This window comes from Diabrotica virgifera, chromosome 7, assembly GCF_917563875.1.
Source record: "Diabrotica virgifera virgifera chromosome 7, PGI_DIABVI_V3a".
In the NCBI taxonomy this organism is placed as follows: Eukaryota; Metazoa; Arthropoda; class Insecta; order Coleoptera; family Chrysomelidae; genus Diabrotica; species Diabrotica virgifera.
In genome coordinates this window covers 23981906-24002128 of record NC_065449.1, presented here as the reverse complement: position 1 = coordinate 24002128, position 20223 = coordinate 23981906, and the positions used below count along the sequence as shown (strand labels likewise).

The 20223-nt window shown below is 32.2% G+C and overlaps 1 protein-coding gene across 1 annotated transcript in view; it reads right to left on the bottom strand.

Annotated features, from left to right (window-relative positions):
* The window catches only part of LOC114324792 (nucleoredoxin-like), a 206164-nt gene that overhangs the window by 169930 nt on the left and 16011 nt on the right, over positions 1-20223 (bottom strand). Inside the window, exon 3 of the mRNA XM_028272639.2 lies at positions 19655-19765. Within this exon, the coding sequence (XP_028128440.1) occupies positions 19655-19765 (111 nt within the window). The remainder of the gene's footprint in view (positions 1-19654; positions 19766-20223) is intronic.

Genomic DNA, 20223 nt, shown 5'->3' with positions numbered 1-20223 from the left:
CTAGGAAAATATTCTAATTTACGGTTCAGAGAACCTGTATGAAACGAGTCTGTGTACTCTAATACAGAGTATGGCAGTAGTAAAATAAGAAAAAGTACGGTTTCGTTTTGATTAAAATCTGTCTCCCTCCATCCTCCGATAGTAATATTTCTAGGTCTACCTGTTTTCAAGGAGGCTCTGAGGACGACAAATTGACACCAACACGACCATAGTTTCTCGATATAAATTAAAACTATTTATATGGCAGTATGGTTAGAACGCCCTCAAACGGGGAATATGTGAAATGAATTTCGACTCGAGTCAAGTTCTCTGTTAATTTATATCGAAAAACTACGGTCGTGTTGGTGTAAATTTGTCTTTCTCAGAGCCTCCTTGAGAACAGGTAGACCTAGAAATATTATATATAGAAATATATAATATAGGTATTACACAGAAGTTCAGCCACGATTTTCTAAGTCCTGCCTTTGGCAATAGTGGAAGGGTAGACGAGATGCTTACAATTTGTGGAAATATCCACAAATTTCCTGTGACATTTTCCTGTAAAAATTAGATTTTTCCAAAAAATAAAAGTAGGGTTTTACGATGAATTTCTAAGTCCTGGCATATTCATAGAATTACAGGATACTATGGATTTTATGAAGAAAATTTTTTGGGCAGCAGGGTTGCAAACGGGTTAACGGAGTATATATGTATACAAACATGTAATGAAAATAATGAAATTTTCATGATTTTCTGGGTCCTGCCAACTAAATAAATTAAACATATTTAGTTCAAAATGATCAAAAAAAAATGTTGGCATGACGTCTCCTACTGTTTAAGTATACTGGTCCCTTGGAAAATCCTGCGAAACATTTTTTCGCAGATTTCGTGATTTTGTGGGTCCTGCCTTTAAAAAGTTACAATACTCAAATGGAATCAATACTTTTTTGGTACTCGGCAGGAAGGTTAAACGGTTTTTGTAAGACGGCAGAAGTCCTAGATTTGTAAGAAAATTCGTGAAAAATTCCACGATGTTCTGAGTCATTCCATTTTGCATATGTTTCAAGAATCTTAAAATAAGTCTATTTAGAAAGAGGCAGGATGGTTTTATAGTTATTTCGTATAAAGGGTGGGGCATTAGTGTGACAAAGTCCAATTACTCGTTTGTCGTAAGAGATACGAAAAAAAGTTATTTAGGTAAAACGTGGGACAAAGATAGGATCATAATTTAAAAATATTTTCTAATATACAGGGCTACCCGTATTGACAGGGTGACACAAACGTATGTCTTTTTAATGGAACACCCTGTATATAATTTTAAGATTCCTAAGATAATTTTAAGACAATTTAACACAATTCACCTAATCCAAAAATGTTTTCTAAGGAAGCTAGAGCTCTTTGAAGATGGCGCCTTTTGGCGCCACCGTTTTGGGTAGGGCAACAGTTATTTTATCGCATAACTTTTTTGTCTTTAACTTTTAAGCATTTTTGACACTATATTATTAAATTGTGAGGTATTCTAGCACTAAAAGGTACTCTTGATTTAAGTCGGTAGGATGCACCGTTTTCTAGAAAAATGAATTATAAAATTTTTCGTATTTTGACATTAAGAAAAATTTGAAAAAAAAAATAAAAAAAAACGGTGTATTTACCGACTTAAAGCAAGAGTAACTTTTAGTACTAGAATACGTCATAATACTCGCAGAATAGAATACTCGCATTTAAAATAATGTATTTATTTTATATGCGAGAATTCACGAATATAAATACCAGGGAGCGAGGGTAGGGGCGAGGATAAAATCCTTTGGTCTCCGTAGTGAGCACACCCTTAGAAAACAGTTATCTTCGTTTGTTTTGGTAAGCGTGAACTTGCTGAAACATCGTCAAAAGCAATAGTTTTTCTAAAAACCAAAATTATTCAACGCGGAGTCAAACCCAGAAAACCTTACTTTTTTTAATATAAAATAGTTGATTAAATAATATATATGTTACGGTAAAAGTAGATAACTGGTAATGGTACACGATTACTGGTAATTGTATACAATTACCAGAGTCGACGGTAAATGTAGGAAATATTTTTTAAAAACCCTTTATTTCCTACTTTTACCGGTAATTGTATACATTTCCCAGAGAATTGCCTTTGTTTACCTCGTGCGTATTCAGTCTTCAGTCTTCAGTATGCATTGTTGATTGGCACTTCAAAGGTGTCTCTATCCTGATTGACCATGTGCTTCGTGTTTAACAATAATGTTACCTACTGTATCTATCTTTGAAGTGTTTTCTTAACCAACATAACGTTTTGTGTTAACCTACTGTACTGACATTACAGAACTGTACATTACATTATCTATTGGGCATGGAGGTAGAACAAGAATGTTGAAAGAATTAACAAGAACATAACTGTATAAATCATAATAATCTATTTGGATCTATGTGAAACTTGTCATAAAGATCTAAAGTTACCAAAAAGCTTTAGTAGCGAAATATATTATCTAAATATAATATAGCGAAAGTACACGTAGCAATAGTTCTTCTTGACAAATTTTGTGCTTTTGGAGCTCCTAGCATTCTTAAAATCGACAATGAACGAGAATTCTCTAACAGAATTATAAAAGAACTGTGCTATATTTGGAAAGATTTTAAGATAGTACACGGTAAGCCAAGACATAGTCAGTCATAAAGATCTTTTGAACGCGCGAAGACACCGAAAATATGCTGAGTTTCTAATTGAAAAGCAACCAAACAAACAAGTGGTCAGAGGGTCTTCGATTTGTACAATTCGTTAAGAACTGAGCTTACCATTCTGGCATCAATTGCAGTCCAAATGAAGCTATGGTTGGAGGTTCCTGCCAAAATTGGTTTGAATACTTTATGACTGCCAGAAGATGCTCCAGAAAATATTATTTCGGCTGAAGAAGATTTGGAAATGTTGACGAAATAAGTAGAAAAATCCCAGTTAGGTCCTTATTCTGAAAAACGTAAATAAGCAGAAATGGATGAACCAAATGAGCTTCTAATAGAACAAGAATCAGAACAACCTGAGCAACCATCAGTCAATGAATCTAATGCGATTCTAGAAGAACTATCTTGTGTTCAAAATTAATTATACGAATTGGATAGGTACTAAAGAAGGGCGACTGCCACAGTTGTATAGTTAATAATTTACCATATTCAAAGAATCATTCATTCCTCTAGACATGGTCCCAAACTAAAAATTTCATTGTGCGAGTGTGTTAGAAAAACGTCTTCGTCGGGTGGACAAGGCTATCAGCGATGTGCTTGCAAAAGAAAATGTAAAACAGATAAGTGTAAACGTAAAAAATGGAAATTTGTATAATTCCAAGTGCCATGGGAGTTTGCCATGTCACAAATAAAATAGTAAGTAAGTAGTAGTGTTAATTCAGGAAAAATATCAAATAAGTCTATACAAATTGTCTCTTGTTTTTCTTTCAGTTCAATAAAAACCACACTTCTTGATTAACTTTTGAAATTTATTGTTTTTTTTTCAAAATCTTATACTTTTACCGCTGGTCCTTGGTAATTGTATACAATAACCGTTAAAAGTAGATAATTGAAAATAATTTCCTACATTTACCGTCGACTTTGGTAATTGTATACAATTACCCGTAATTGTATACAATTGAGGGGACTAGATGCTAAGGGGTACAAGTGACAAAATATTGTAAACTGAGTTAAGTGCACAAAATAATACTAGATAGTACTAAAAATTTAGTGACAAAGATATACCGGTGAATTATACTACTGGTGGCGACATATCGCAGGTTCTATTTTGACTACTTACGAAAAACAGTTTGCGGCAAACAGGTATAACTTCACTTGTATCCCTTTACTTATAAGGTGTTGGATATTATTGTTGGTGAATCGTTTAGTATCTTTGCAAATCAAGCCCTGAAAAAAGTGTTTTTTTTTAATGGCATGGACTTTATGTCATTCAGTCAGTCACAACACGAGTATTAGTATCATGTGTAGTGTGTATGTTGAGTAAGTGTCTTGTTACTTAGAAAAGTCGACGTCATTGTCTTTGCAAAGAGACACTAATTGTATCCGAACGGCTGCGGTCCCTCCGGTGAGTACCGATCCCACAAGGACAGAAACTATATTCATTTATTAATTTATAATAAATGAAAAATTTCTGACCCTGGTGAGATTCGAACCCACACCTTTCGGATTTTTTCGATCCAAAGGCAGGCGCTCTTACCAGTATTTAAAATAAGTAAAATAATAACTCAACATGTACCAAGTTATTTTTCATAAATGAAAACGTTTAATTTTTACGTAATTTTTCTTTTATTTTAGATTAAGAATTTAAGAAATTCGTAAGGTGCTGAAGTGCCAAAGAGAAACAAGTGCAAAATTTGAAGCAGAGGGGTACAAGTGCTAATGTTTTTTCAAAATTTCAAATATTTTGAATGAAAATAAGTACTAACTTTACAGAAGCTTTTTACACTTAGATAAAGAAGAGGTGTAAAATTAATTCAAAATAAGTCCATAAGTGATTAATTCGCTGTAGAATTTACTATGTAAATTTAATTTTGACTTCGTTTTTCTCAATTAAACCATTTTATCACTTGTACCCCTTAACATCTAATCCCCTCAATTACCAATTATCTACTTTTACCGTAACCTATATACTAAGTTTTTTTGTTTATACCAATAAGCAAAGTTATCATTTATATACGTACTTAATTAAATTTGTTTTAAGCTGCTCTTTACGACTGTTAATCTACAAAATTAAACGAACTTTTCCGCTACAACACATATAACAAAGTAAACAAAAATAAAAACTCCACCGGTTAGCGCTTAGCTCTCATACAATCACGAACTTAATTAAAGTTTCTGTGAACATGGTTTTCCACTGTTGAACTGCAAATATGCAGAGTTTGTTCATTTAATATACATATACTATCTGGACTCATAAATGTTGTAACGTTTATTACAATTTTATAACATTATTAATTTAAGTTATATGTTATTAACATAATAAAGTCTTAGAAACTTTCGAACTTTCTCGAAATTTGGCAATTGCGAATAGAGTCTTTGAAAATATTTTTTTATTTTTATATTTTGCATCCTGCTGATCACAAAAGGTGATCTAAGGTTTATAGCCCAGTAAATGAACGGGAAATTCGGCGATACCGTGTAATTTTCAGGGGCAACTCCGAATTGCATGAAAATTTGGATTTAGCTACTACTACCCTCCACTTCAAAGTTGAAATTGTGCCGTTGGTTGCTTTTACTTGGGGGGGTGACAGTCACCCCTTCTCGGGGGTGAAAAAACATACGTTCAAGATGAGACCGGAAATGGATAAATTGACTGATTTTAAGCAACTTTTGTTCTATAGAGTTTTTCACGTAAGTCAATACTTTTCGAGTTATTTGCCATTGAAAATGTTGATTTTTCGACAAAAAAAAATACGTTTTCAGACGGTTTTTCGCAAATAACTCAAAAAGTAAATATTTTATCGAAAAAAATATCCTTAGTAAAAGTGTAGCTTATAAAAAACCCAAAAAAATGGTGCATCAGTACAGCCTATCAATTAAATAAAACGAAGTTGTAGCTCACGAAAAATACGTTCTTATTCGTCCAATCCCAAATCGAATATTTCAAGGTGAAATTACCGAAAAATTAAGCACTTTTCGGGAAAAACCCATTTAAACTGTTTTAAAGTGTTTATAAAAAGCTTTGTTTTAATTGTTAACAAAAGTTTTAGCATTAAAAATAAGCGAGTTAAGCTCAAAATAAAGATGGCCCTCTTTTTTTTGTAAAAAATCATGAAAATCTCGCCGTGTTTAGCTCCCCAAATGAAATTAATCGCTGCCGCTTTACAAAGAATTTACTTACCTATCTATTTTTTATATGATCTGTCAGTCTCACCGGTTTAAAGTGTTTATTTTTGAAAGGGTTATAATTAAGAAAGCTTGAATGGGTCACTAATCACGAGTGTATGCAAATTTTGAACAGCCATATCTTAACCAATTTTTGTCTTAAGGAGAAACAAAATGAAACTGGCATATTTATAATAACAAAACCTACATTTCTTTACTCATTAAGATTTTTCTTATCAGTAATACTTTTTAAGTTATTTTGAAAAAATGAAATTTCTCAAAAATTTTTAGAAATTTTTTTGCACTATAAAACCAAATGTATTTAAAAATAAGCACTTCAAACCAATCAAACTTACAGATCATATAAACAATACACATACAGTTAAAATAGATGGTAAATCCAAACGATTAATTTCATTTAGGGTGCTAAATAGAGGGAGGTTTTCACGATTTTTTTACCAAAAAAAAAGGGGCCAATTTTTTTTCAGTGTAACTCGTTTATTTTTGATGCTGTAAACTTTTGTAAAAAATAAATAATAAGCTTTTTTTCGATACTTTAAAAATGTTAATAAGGCTTTCCCGAAAAACGCTTCTTTCTTCGGTGATTTCGAGTTGAATTATTCGATTTGGAATTAGACGAATAAGAACGTATTTTTCATGAGCTACAACTTTGCTTCTACTCAATTTGTAGACTTTACTGGTACACCATATTTTTCGTTTTTTTATAGGCTACACTTTTGCTAAAAAGATTTTTTTTGATAAAATATTTACTTTTTGAGTTATTTGGGAAAAACGGTCTGAAAACATAGTTTTTTTGTCGAAAAATCAATATTTTAAATCGCGAATAACTCGAAAAGTATTGACTTACGTAAAAAACTTTATAGAACAAAAGGCGCCTAAAATAAGTCAATTTATCCATTTCCGGCCTTATTTTAAACACGTGTTTTTCACCCCCGAGAAGGGGTAAATGTCACCCCCAAGTAAAAGTAACCACAAATTCAACTTTGAAGTGGAGAGTAAGTAGAACCTAAATCCAAATTTTCATGCAATTCGGAGTTGCCCCTGGAAATTACACTCCAACACGGTCATTTATTGGGCTATTACTTCTAATGTTAATTTGATTAATTCTACAATCCTGTACTGACTAAACATTTACTCTAAAATTTACGTAGTTGTGAGAGAAAAAGATTTCTCTGTACTCCAAGAAACAAAATTAAGTCTATACTGCTTTCTGATATAAAGAGAAACGTTTGTTTATTTTCCGACTTGATCATCTGGTAGAGAGAATTTCGAACGAACTTTATGTTTATAATTTCCCGAATACTTTTCAGCTACCAAAACAAACCTGAACTTGGAATTATATCTACGTGTATCTTAAGCAGGTGCATGGATCTTTTTTAAGAATATAGGCCAGGGCAAAGATCTTAAGAGTAAATATAATACATTTTCTTCTCTAAGTGCAATGCTCTTTACAAAATAAGAAAATGCGTCTAAAAACTTTTTACTAGCAGAAAGAGAGATAGGAAGAGAAAAGTTAAAACAAACTTCTCCTCTTCTTTTTGTGCCATATTAGAATTATTAGAGGTTGGTATAATAATTACTATGGCAAAACATTCATATTCTTTTGCATCTGAAAATGTTGTCCTACATTTTATATTTCGGTCCCGTCTCAAATGTTTCTTAGCCAAGAAGCTTGCTTTATGCGTCCACCTTTTAGGCTCCCTATTTCCCCCTGGAAATCAGCTACAGTAGTTTATAGCTATGTAATCTTAATATTTCTAATCAAGTATATTCAAATGGGAAATAAGCCACAATTTTACCTAAAAATGATTTTATTAACGTTTCGACGCCCAACTCGGGTGTCGTTGTCAAAATACAAAATAATACTAAATAAACAAAAATGTTGTTGCTTAGTAAAAAATTCTTCTAATATTTATTTAATCTGACTCATTTATATCGGCAATTCAGACACTATACTAAAAGATAGTTCATTCGATTACATGAAATCAATCCCAACTCAAGAATATCCGCCACAAAAAATCATAGCATGTGATCTGTCTTTAAAAAGACAACCAAATGCAACGGTGGCACTGAAATTCTCGCGTTAGAGATTCCATAGTAAATCACGAGGGAAAACCAGGAAAAACCTCGTGATACTATCCCGACATCGTAAGTATTTGGGTTTACATTTAGTTTACTCTCAAAAATAATACCAAATTCTGACTTGATATTTTAAATTTTAAATAATACTAAAATACTAAATACGTACTAACTCGATATGTTACTGATTTACTAATTGTGGTATTTTCTTTCTATTGACTTCCTCCTTTAATATGGGTAACCACATCCTACTGCATTCTACCGAGGAATTTGCATAGGATAGTATCATGAGGTTTTTCCTGGTTTTCCCTCGTGATTTACTATGGAATCTCTAACGCGAGAATTTCAGTGCCACCGTTGCATTTGGTTGTCTTTTTAAAGACAGATCACATGCTATGATGTTTTGTGGCGGCTATTCTTGAGTTGGGATTGATTTCATGTAATCGAATGAACTATCTTTTAGTAAAGTCGTCCCAGGAACGCAACTCATCAATATTGGCAATATCATTTTAAAGTCGTCTACTTTAAAATATATAATACGTGTCTGAATTGCCGATATAAATGAGTCAGATTAAATAAATTATTAGAAGAATTTTTTACTAAGCAACAACATTTTTGTTTATTTAGTATTATTTTGTATTTTGACAACGACACCCGACTTGGGCGTCGAAACGTTAATAAAATCATTTTTAGGTAAAATTGTGGCTTATTTCCCATTTGAATATACTTGATTATAAAAATGCCACAAGAAAATAGCTTCAGAACAACCTTAATATTTGTATTTCAAGTCTAGATTTACGTACTGGCAAATTAGATCAATATAAACTAATTATTGGGCAAATAATAGGAGAAATAAAAATGAAGTAATTTAAAAGAGAGAGAATAAGACGAAAACGTCTTACACTTACTGTATAGAGTATAGAAGAAACGTACCAATCAATATTGTACAAACCATCGAAAATGTATACTTCCATAATCGAATACAGGCAAAGATAAATTAAAAACTAACGCAGTTTATACCAGTACAAAGCGGAGTCAGACAAGGTGACTCGTTAAGCCCACTGCTCTTCAATATAATATAATGAACGAAATGATAGAAGCAGTAAGTATTATAGGTCATGGTTACATATTATGTTACGCAGACGACGGCCAGTTAATCGCCGAGACAGAAGACGAGCTCCAAGGATTAATACACATCTTCAACACAACAGCCAAGAAATACAATATGATAATATCAGCAGAAAAACCAAATGTATAACAAGATCTTAATACCCACTACGATGTAAAATCAAAATTGATAGAAACATAATAAAGCAGGAAACAAGGTTTAGATATCTGGGAATAGATATATCCAGTTACGGAGATCTTGAAGGGGAAGTACGACAACAAAGCTTAAAAGCAAGTAAAGCAGCGGGATCCCTTAATGACACAATCTGGAAGAACAAACACATAAGACAAGACACAAAAGCAAGAATCTATAAAGCAGCAATTAGACCTATATTGACATACAAGGCGGAAACCAGACCTGACACATCTAAAACGAGACGACTACTAGAAACAACAGACATGAAAATACTTAGACGAATATCAGGAAAAAGTCTGTTGGATAGGGAGAGAAGCGAAAACATAAGAACGTCCTGCAATGTAGAAGACATAAATGTCAAAATGGAAACAAGAGTGAAACGAACACATTAGTAGAATGGCAGAGGATAGGATAGTATTAATAGCAAGGGATAAGTCACCAAATGGACGAAGAAGGATTGGTAGACCAAGAAAAAGATGGTACGATAGCTTAAACAATTTAGGAGGCTAATATTGAAGAAGAAACAGACTTTAAAGCCTACATACAAGAAGGAAGAAGAAGAAGAAGAAGAAGAAGAAGAAGAAGAAGAAGAAGAAGAAGAGAATAAGACAAAACAAAAGAAGATGGAACCTGGAGAAGTTGAGAGTAAAATAACTAAGATAACAACAGGAGACAACCCTAAAGGAATATTTAACAGAAGCAAATAATATAGAAGAAATATGGAAACATATAAAAGAATCCATTTTGAATTCAGCTGAAGAGGTGTTAGAACAGAGGCAAATAATGTTTAGAAAGTTACATAATGCGAAACCAAAATCAAACAGAAAAACCAAGTAATAAATAAATGGATAACAACTAAAAATGAACATCATCAAAATGAATACAAAGTAAAAACAAAAGTAGCAGACCTTCTCCTTCTTCTTCTTCTTCTTTTAATAGGACTATGTTTTGTTTCTTCTGTTACAGTCTCTGCTGTGATCCGGAGCTCCAGCTCTCGTACCATCATTTTTTGGGTCTTCCTATGGGTCGATTGGTGTTGGGCTTCTGTGTCTTCGCCTATTTCACCACACGTTCAGGGTCCATCCGATCTACGTGGTCTCTCTACATGCGTCGTCGTGCTCTTATCAATCTCACTACGTCTTGAACGCCTATCTCGTTCAATGTGTCTTCGTTTCGTATTCTATTTCTGAGTGTGATACCTTTTATGGATCTTAGGGTTTTCATCTCTGTTGTTCTCATTATTTGTTTTGTCTTTGTTGTCTCGGCCCTTGTCTCAGCTGCGTAGGTCAGTACGGGTCCAGCACATGTCTTATAAATGCGGACTTATATATTTGCTTGCTATGCTTTCGGTGCTCATATATTAATTTCGCCAGATTATATCCCTCAGGAAACCAGATATTCGCTGCTTTCGTTGCCTACTCTTTTGTTTCAAGTCACAGATGCCTGTCGCTAGATATTTCCACACCCAAGTATCTACAATCCATTACCTGTTCGAGTAGCAGACCAATGTAGCAAAAACAAAAAAAAGGCTGTGTATAGAAGAGTTCTTAAAGGAACCCGAAGAGAATAATAACGACATCGACAAACTATTTGGTTACCTAAAAGCTCAACACATAAAATGTAGACGAGTGGTTAAAAGTGACAAAGTTTCATGGGAAGGAAAGGAAAATAAAAAAAAAGAAAGGAAATACTCAGAAAAGTTATGGGTTCGATAAGAATGGAAAATGGAAAAATAAGAAGAAGAATACCATGAAATAAGAGAAATAATGAAGGGAGAAGATATAGTTGACTGGAAAAGAAATTGCTGGGACAAATAAAGAGAAGGAAAATGACTTACTGATATAATGTAAGACATATAATTTTTTTTATTAATTGTCATTATAAAATATATCAAACGCACTTTTTTTTACATGTCAGTTAAGCTAAAATAATAAATTAATAAAATAGGCAGAATCTAAGAAATCATAAAAGCAAGAAAGGGGTCTAACCGTTTCACCAGATACAAATTTCAAAACAAAACGACACGATCGAACAGGGTTCATGAACTGTGTGCATCAGTAATGGATTTTCGATGTAATTGGCTGCATATGAAATTCTTAGCTATTTTTGTATACACAATCATGGTCAAAAATGTAAAGACTTATCCTAAACGGCTTACAAAGAGAGTGGTGCAAAAAGTTAAGCTGGTTTCCTGATAAACAAGTTAAGATGAAACCTGTATTTATCTCCAAAACGTAGTGATTATGTATTTCGATGTAAAGCGTTTAATTATACACCACTTACGAAGTATTTATGTTGTAGAACAAAGAAACTGAATTATCTTAATTGCTGTTGTGATGCGGTCGAACACTTTATTGAAAGGAAAATCAATGATTATTCCATATATTTTATTTTATTAACACATTGATGGACACTGAAATTAAAGGATATGCCTGATACAGTACCTAATTTTTTTTATTTTTACACATGATATTTTTTAACAAAATATTATTGGAGCTTTTCTTCTTCTTCTTCTTCTTTTATATAGGCAGTACTGCTTGTTTTTCTTCAACGGTGCCTTTCATTCTGCCAATAAGTTGTCATTCCATTTTTTCCTTGGGCGTCCTATACTTTTCCTGCCTAACAGTGACTTGTCCCTGGCTATTCTTACTATCCTTGATTCAGATATCCTGCTTTTGTGTTTATTCCACTCTTCTGTTCTGTTCTTTACCCAGGTATTTATATTGTCTACCCCACATATGCGTCTGATTTCCTCACTTTTTACCCTATCTTGTAGTCCTTTTCAGCAATCCTTCTTAAGATCTTCATTTCGTTGGTTTCCAGATGTCTTCGTTTTTTGCTTGTATCTGGTCTTGTTTTGGCCGTGTAAGTCATAACTGGTCTAATAACTGACTTATATATTCGGGCCTTTGTTTCCAATCTTAGGTGTTTGTTTTTCCAAATTGTGTCATTTAGGCATCCGGCCGTTCTACTGGCTTTAATTATTTGGTCTTTTACCTCTTCTTCGATATTGTTGTCGGCTGATAGATTAATTCCCAGATATTTGAAAGTCATTACTTGTTGTATAATTAAATTGTATAACTCCAATTTGCATCTTTTTGTTTCTTTGGCAATTACTAAGCTTTTTGTTTTTTGGGCTGATATTTTCATATTCATTTCTTTTGCGTTATTGTTGAACTCGTGCAATAATATTTGTAGGTCGTCTTCGCACTCTGCTACTAACACGGTGTCATCAGCGTAACAGAGTATTTTTCTCTCTATTGCCCATTTTGTACCTCCTTTTTTTCTTCACTTGTCTTATTGGAGCTCAAAGAGATAAAAAAAATCACAATTCAAAAGAAAAATATTGTTGTCGATGCCTTCGATGCCTTCGATTGCTGCGACGCTCTTTCTCTTCCAACTGCTTCACCAACAAACTGCCTGCTTTCTGAACTGGACTGCTCTCTTCAGATCTTAATTACACAGTCCTTATTTTTTCTTCATCCATCTGAGACTCAAACACTCTACTCCCCTCCATCAGTCTCCTCGACAATCGCAAGCATTCTATCTACACATTACATCCTTACTTTCCTTTCTTGAAAACAAATAGTGTTGTATACAAATTTCCCGTCTTGTCAAATTCCAGGAGATACCAAAATTAATTTTTGTCTTACATGCTAGAAAAAAACCCTATATTCTAAAACTAAACAATTTTGTTTATTACCGTCTTTACTTTCTAGGAAGCATTTAGAAACACTCTATTGTTTACTTCAAACGCAAATACATCCACTTTCTAAAACCCATCGTAAATTATTTCCATTGTTTTGAATTGTTAAGTCCGTTCGTAGAATCTTAACCACTAATCGTTTTTCACTTTCCACGAAACACTCCTTACGACTAAATATATTATTTACAAATTTTGGCCATATACAGGGCGATGAAAATCTACGATCTCGTGGTCTTTGACATAAATTAATTTTCTAAATTCTTCCCATAAAATTATATAACAATACATATTATACATACACATCCACAAACATTTTCCCTTTTTTAAATAGAAATTGAGTCATATTTCTGAGCTCGGTAACTTTTAAGTGGTATAACTGATTTTCAAAATTAGACATGCGTTGGAAAGGTAATGATCATTGCTATCCAAACCGCAAAGGTCGGACTTAAATTTTCAAAATTTTTGGGAGTTTTGGGGACGAGAACGAAAAACAGACCCTAAATAGGAAGGGCCGTAAAATTCACACCCTTGGATCAAAACGGATGGTTGACATATGGATGGGTGAGTCTTTTCCTGAACTTTAAGGTAGGATTTGGCCCAATTTTCAATTCAGTCAGATTTAGAAAATCTAAAATTTCTTTTATATATAGTGTCGCGTGTTGTTGGGATTCTTTATTATAGTTAATACACTCTATATAATTTTTTATTGGTTTTCTCGGTTGGTCTATAATATAATTTTTAAACTATGCGAATTTTCAGTAACATTTTCTAATCGTCTAAATACTTTAAAATGGTTAAAACGACTGTTTAAAACAGTCCCGTTTGCAGACATTAAACCTTGTTTGGTTAACGACGTAAAAAATTTTATATTCATTGTTTTGAAAATTTTTCAGTTATCTAACACCGCTTAACATAAAATGCCGAACGTGCTGGGACTGTTTGAACATTCGGCAGGCTCAAAACTCACTGAGCGAAAACAGAATTAGCAATAATTACGCTCATAAAATTTTATGCGTTAGATTATTTTGCGCTTTTTTATATCTTTTTGGACTTGGAAATAGCTCTGACTGAACAGAGGGAGATTTGCCGAGAATTTATGGCCTTTACTTGAAATATCTATTCGAAGATATTATGGCAGACTCTTTTATCGTTTTTTCGATGTTCGTCGTTTCGGATTCTCAAATGTCTGCAGTTTTCTGCTTGCTTTGTTTGTTTTGTTTGGAGATTTCTCGGGGAAAGTGGTTGTAAACTTAAAAATCGCAAATATAAATTTCAATAAGCCAACATTTTATGCCAGACGATCATAAGGGCCACAAAATACCAATGGTGTTCTATAAATTAGAAAATACAAATATGACTGAAAAAGTAAAAAACAGAGGTAGAACGAATAGGCTTAAATTGGCAAACTAATATTATATTTACGTGAATTATACAGGGTGATTGATTAGTGGGGTAAAGCTCAATAGATCCGCTATAGTAATAGATAGCAATAAAAGTTAATAACAAAAATTGTAGCCAGCTTTTAGCTTCACATTACAAAATTAGTTAGAATGTTACAGAGTGTTCGATAACACAGTGGCAGACCAAACTTTTTTTTTCAATGAAACACCCTATATTTTATTTTAAATTTAAAATCCTGTTATCTTCTCCATCACAAAAATATAAAGGTTTGTTATGTTATACAGGGTATTTACAAAGTTATAACCAATTTAATATGAAAATCGTAACAAGTTCAACTCCCTCTATAAATAAAAATAAGCAAAACAGCAATGTTTTATTAATGCCATATTTTTTACGTATTGTCACAATTTTTAAAAATGATTGATATTACTAATTTTCTTTATATCAAATACAGGATCAGTCAAAACGTCAAAAGTACATTATTTTCTCAGTAATTTTAGATCGAACACCCTGTATTTTATATCACGATTCAACAGTACCATTACCGTACATTTTTAGATAATATTCCCTGTGTCTAAATTTATAAGTTTTCGAGATATTTTTATTTTTCAATGTACCAGTAGCGTGGCCACCCAAATCACCAGAATTTCATAAACTGGACTGATTTTTTTGGGGTTACGTTAATAATGAAGTTTATAAAATACCTCCAACAACAAGCAATGATATGAAAAATAGAATACAAAGTGTATTTCGATGTGTTAATTTACAAATGCTTCGTAGAGTAAGTAGATCATTCAATAATCGTTTTTAGGCGTGCATAAATGTGTTGAGGTAATTTTGAACACCCTATGCAATTAAATATTAAAAATATTTTATTAAAAGTAGCTTCTAATTTTTTCAAACATATTTTTTTGCATAATGTTTCACTGATAAATTAATTTTCGTTCTTTATTTACTACATTGTTACATTTACATACAAAAGTAGTGTTTAATTGTCTTCACAAAATGTTGTATTTTATGTTTGTGTGTTTTTTCGTAAAATGTATTACTAATTTTCTTCTTTATTTGTTACATTTACCTACATAAAAAGAGTAGTTTTTAATTGTTTCAAAAATGTTGCATGTTGTGGTTGTGTTTTTTTTGTGTAAAATGTATTACTAATAAATTATTTTTATTGCTTTATTTGCTACACTGTTACACACTGATTACCGGATTGATAATCAGTAATCGTCAATTGTCAATTCAGTCATGGCTTACTTAACATTTAGATAAATTTAGACACCTAAAATAATTTGCTCTGAATAATGAAAATATCTCTAAAACTAATAAATTTGGACATAGGGAATGTTATATAAAAATTAAATTACGGCAATATAAAAACAAAGCAACTAAGATGGTTTGGCCACGTACAACGTATGGAAGAAGACAGATTACCCAAGCAAGTGTTACGATGGGCACCAAAAGGACGGCGGAAGAGAGGAAGACCTAGGAAAAGCTGGATAGAAGGAATCCATAGGGAAATCGGAGAAAGAGGCTTGAACGAAGACATGTGCTACGATCGAGAGCAATGGCGATTGGGAATCGGAAGACGTCGTAGAACGTTATAAACCGATTATATATATATATATATATATATATATATATATATATATATATATATATATATATATATATATATATATATATATAAATTACGGTAATGTTACTTTTCAATAATGATATAAAATACAGGGTGTTCCATTTAACATTACTGAGAAAATAATGTAATTGCGTTTTGACTCACCCTGTATTTGATATACAGAAAATTAGCAATGTCAATAATTCTTGAAAATTTTGACAATAAATAAAAAATATGTCATTAATAAACATTGCTGTTGTGCTTATTTTTATGTATACAGGGAGTTTAACTTGTTACGATTTTCATACAAAATTGGTTATAACTTTGTAAATACCCTGTATAACGTAACAAACCTTTATATTTTTGTGATGGAGAAGTTAACAGGATTTTGAATATAAAATAAAATATAGGGTGTTCCATTTAAAAGAACATAAGTTTGGTCTGCAACTGTGTTATCGAACAACCTGTAACATTCTAACTATTTAATTTTGTAATGTGAAGCTCAAAGTTGGCTACAATTTTTTTTATTAACTTGTATTGCTATCTATTACTATAGCCGATCTATTGAGCTTCACCCCACTAATCAATCACCCTGTATACTAGTAATCGATTTTTATAACAGTGTTTGAAATGCTATATGAATAGGATAGAGAACAATAAAAAGTAGTAATTTTCAGGTTACATTATGGAAATAAAGGGTGATTCTCTTTCTTATTCTTCTTCTTAACTCAGGAGACACTCATTAGTCTCTGGCACTTGGGCATAACACCTTTGTACCATACCTTGTTATTCCCTTAAATTCTAATAAGTTGTGTGTCCTCAACGAAGGCCAACAGTTTTCTTATTGGTAGTTTTAGGATCTCTGTTGGTTCCAACCTCAGTTGACCAGTGAATTCCTGCCTTATAGCACTTTGCACACTGCAATGGCATAGTATGTGTACGGCAGTCTCTTCTTCCATTCCGCACTTTCTCCACCATGGTTCATTCATCGTACCTAGTTTGTATAGGTGACTTCTTAAATGGCAATGTCCAGTCACCATTTCAGTGATCGTTTTGATCTCTCGTTTATTGAAGTTCATCAAACTATTCGAGAGTTTTTTATCAATGTTCTTGATTATTTTTTTAGTCTGAATTTGCCCTTGAGTGACTCTCCATTTCATGTGATGATTCTTTATCAGCCATTTCTGAATCTCGTTTTTCGTAGTATTTTTAGTGATGACACAGAAAGGTTCTGGACCTACAAAAGTTTATCTCGAGCCTTGTTTTGCCAACAGATCTACTCGTTTGTTCCCATACATCCCTTTATGACCAGACACCCATATCAAATAAACTTGTTTGTCTTTTGCCGGGTTGTTAAGGAAATCTTAGCAGTTTCTCACCAGATTTAATTTGGTGAGTGGGTTCTTGTGTAAATATTGATTCTCTTAGATTTAATCCATACAACAGTTATATTTTAACCCATACAACAACCCATAACCCATACATGACTCAGTGACCATAACCCACAACCACGGACAATTCCACCCCGATGACCTAGTATGAGATAGGTGGGGTTTAACTGATCCCGACCACATCGGAGTTACGAAGGGCAGATAGGTCCGACTTAGGGCCAAGCTGGTCGACGTCACTCTGAAGAGGTTTTAGCTTAGAGACGCAAAACTGTCGGAAATGTTTACCTCTGGCGTCTGTTTGCAGATTCCTCACCTAGTGATAAAATAAAAAAATATGAAAAAAAAATTTTAAGAAACGCTTTTCCTTAGTTACAGGTTACTAAAATTAAAAATATTATAAAAAAATCAACTAAAAAGCAAAAAATAAAAAATCAAACTCGAAGGATTATTCGAAAATACTCACACATTCGTTAAAAAATTGAAAAAATCATTCGTTAAAGAAAAGCGTGGGGCGAAAACCGTTTATTCGATGAAGACGCTTTTCTTTAACGAATGTGTTAGATTTTTTTAATATATTAACAAATGTGTAAGTTTTTTTCTAATAATCCTTCGAGTTTGGATTTTTTTTATTTTTTGCTTTTTAGTTGATTTTTTTTATAATATTTTTAATTTTAGTCACTCGTAACTAAAGAACAGCGTTTCTTAAAATTTTTTTTGAAGATATTCTTCTTTAGCGGCGTATCGATTGAGGGTAAAATTTGATCGATCCCCGCGCATGCGCACACCGACAGTATGGTATTAGTGGTTATACGGGCTCTGATTGGGCGTTGAAATTTTGAAATGATCTGTCAATAATTGTTCAATATGGAGATTATCGGTAAACAAAAATATTGTATAATATTAGTTTTTATTGATGTGTGGACAGAAATAAAATCAAATTTATAATTATAGTGACTTATTAAATAGTTCTGAAAAGCCGCAGGTACGTAATTCTAAATGTTTCAGTTGGAAATACCTAATAGTTTCAATACCTATCTATTTGGAAAATGTTAACAAAATAATGTAGTTACCTATTAGTAGGCAATGCTTTAATTTACATAATCTGATTACGAACAAACTTTCTACAAATATTCATCTCATATATTGTTTTCTTACTCTATATATTGTTGTATTTTATTTCGACAAAAATCAAACTAATAATTTTATTAAATTCATATAAATTTATGGTGTAAACGTTTAGTTTGTGTATATTCCCACATGACGTACACGCGAATGTGGTCTAGTTTGAAATGCCGTCAGCTTTCGTACGGCGCGGTAGACGTGAAGTGGGTTCGAGCCCCAAGCAAGTTATTATTTTTTATCTTTTTTTTATAGATTTTATGATTGTAAGTATATTATTATATAATTTTTGAAGATATCCTTCTTTTTTGAAAGTGGTAGATAAGAAAGTTAGTTTGATTTTTAAATAAAATAAGTACAAATAACCTTTTAAGTATATTTACTTCGTTTAAATTACCTATTATATAATAGAAGGATATCTTCTTACGTGCGTACAAAGTACACACACATTCTTTTTTTCATATTTTTTTATTTTTTACTTTTTAGTCTTAAACTTTTCAAACATTAAAATATATTGTCATGTTTATTAAAATATATGTATCAAACATATTATGATGTACAAACATGAAAAATAATCGGAATCGGCAAGAAATTTGAAACTTTATTGTTTATTTATGAAGCATAGCGTAAATAATTGGCGTAAAAAGTGAAATTATGTATAGTTCATATGATTAGCTACAATCTGTGAAAGTTTCAAGTTTCTTCATTGTAAAAATAAAAGAATTTAAGCGTTTTCCGTTAAAATCGGTTTTTTATTTATTTAAACAATTAATAAAAATAAAAACATTATTGACTATTTGCGTATTGTTCCCGCTAATGCATGTCTGCAAATTTTCATTTATTTGCATTGAAGAAAAGGCGGTCAAATTAATGTCTAAACATTTGACCGAAACGATTGAACTAAAGAAAAGCGTTTAAAAAGGTATATATGAACGGAAAGCTCGACAAATACTTAATTCCCTGTACTATTTTGACAAAATATATTTTTTTCAACTCTTTAACTAGTCTAACTATAAAAATATATTTTATTTACTCCACATCTTTCTTGTGATATCTCAAAAACCCCTTTTTGCCTAACTCTGCTCTCCGTCGCCAAACTGACAGTCGCATTAATTCTAAAAAAGGAATCTAATATATCAAGTGGTCGAAAGTTGTAGAAGCAATTTCGCGAAAGTGGATAGGAAACTAACCTTCAAATCAATCTCGCTAAAAGGCATGGCAAACCATGGTAATCCCATCAGACTTTCGCGATGGCTGCTTTCGATATCGCCGTAATTATCGTTGTGGGCCCACATCACAACCTGGAACAGAAATGGGACAGGTCATTGTTTGGATGTATAAATGGATTCTTTATGTTGTATAAAATAAACAACAGTAGAACAAAAAATAATACAAAAAGACATTTAAGCTGGATAATCATTTTTTGAAGAAATCATGCTCTACTTATATTTCAATATTTTATTTTGTACTTTTTACTTTTTTGTATTCTTCTTCACTTTCTCAGTTATTATTTTACTATTTTCTTGAGTCTCTTACTATTTTTTAAACGTCTTTTTAGATGTGTGTAAAAACGTAAGCTTACCCATAAGTCACTAAAAACAAAACTCATGACTAATTTCAAACAGAAAACAAAATCATCATCATTTTCTTTGATTTTATCCATACGCATTGTAGGCTTCCCTCATTATATTTCTCCATAAGTTTCTATATTGGGTCACACCAAAATCAATCCCCTTTTTTTATATGCCCTACCTAAGAG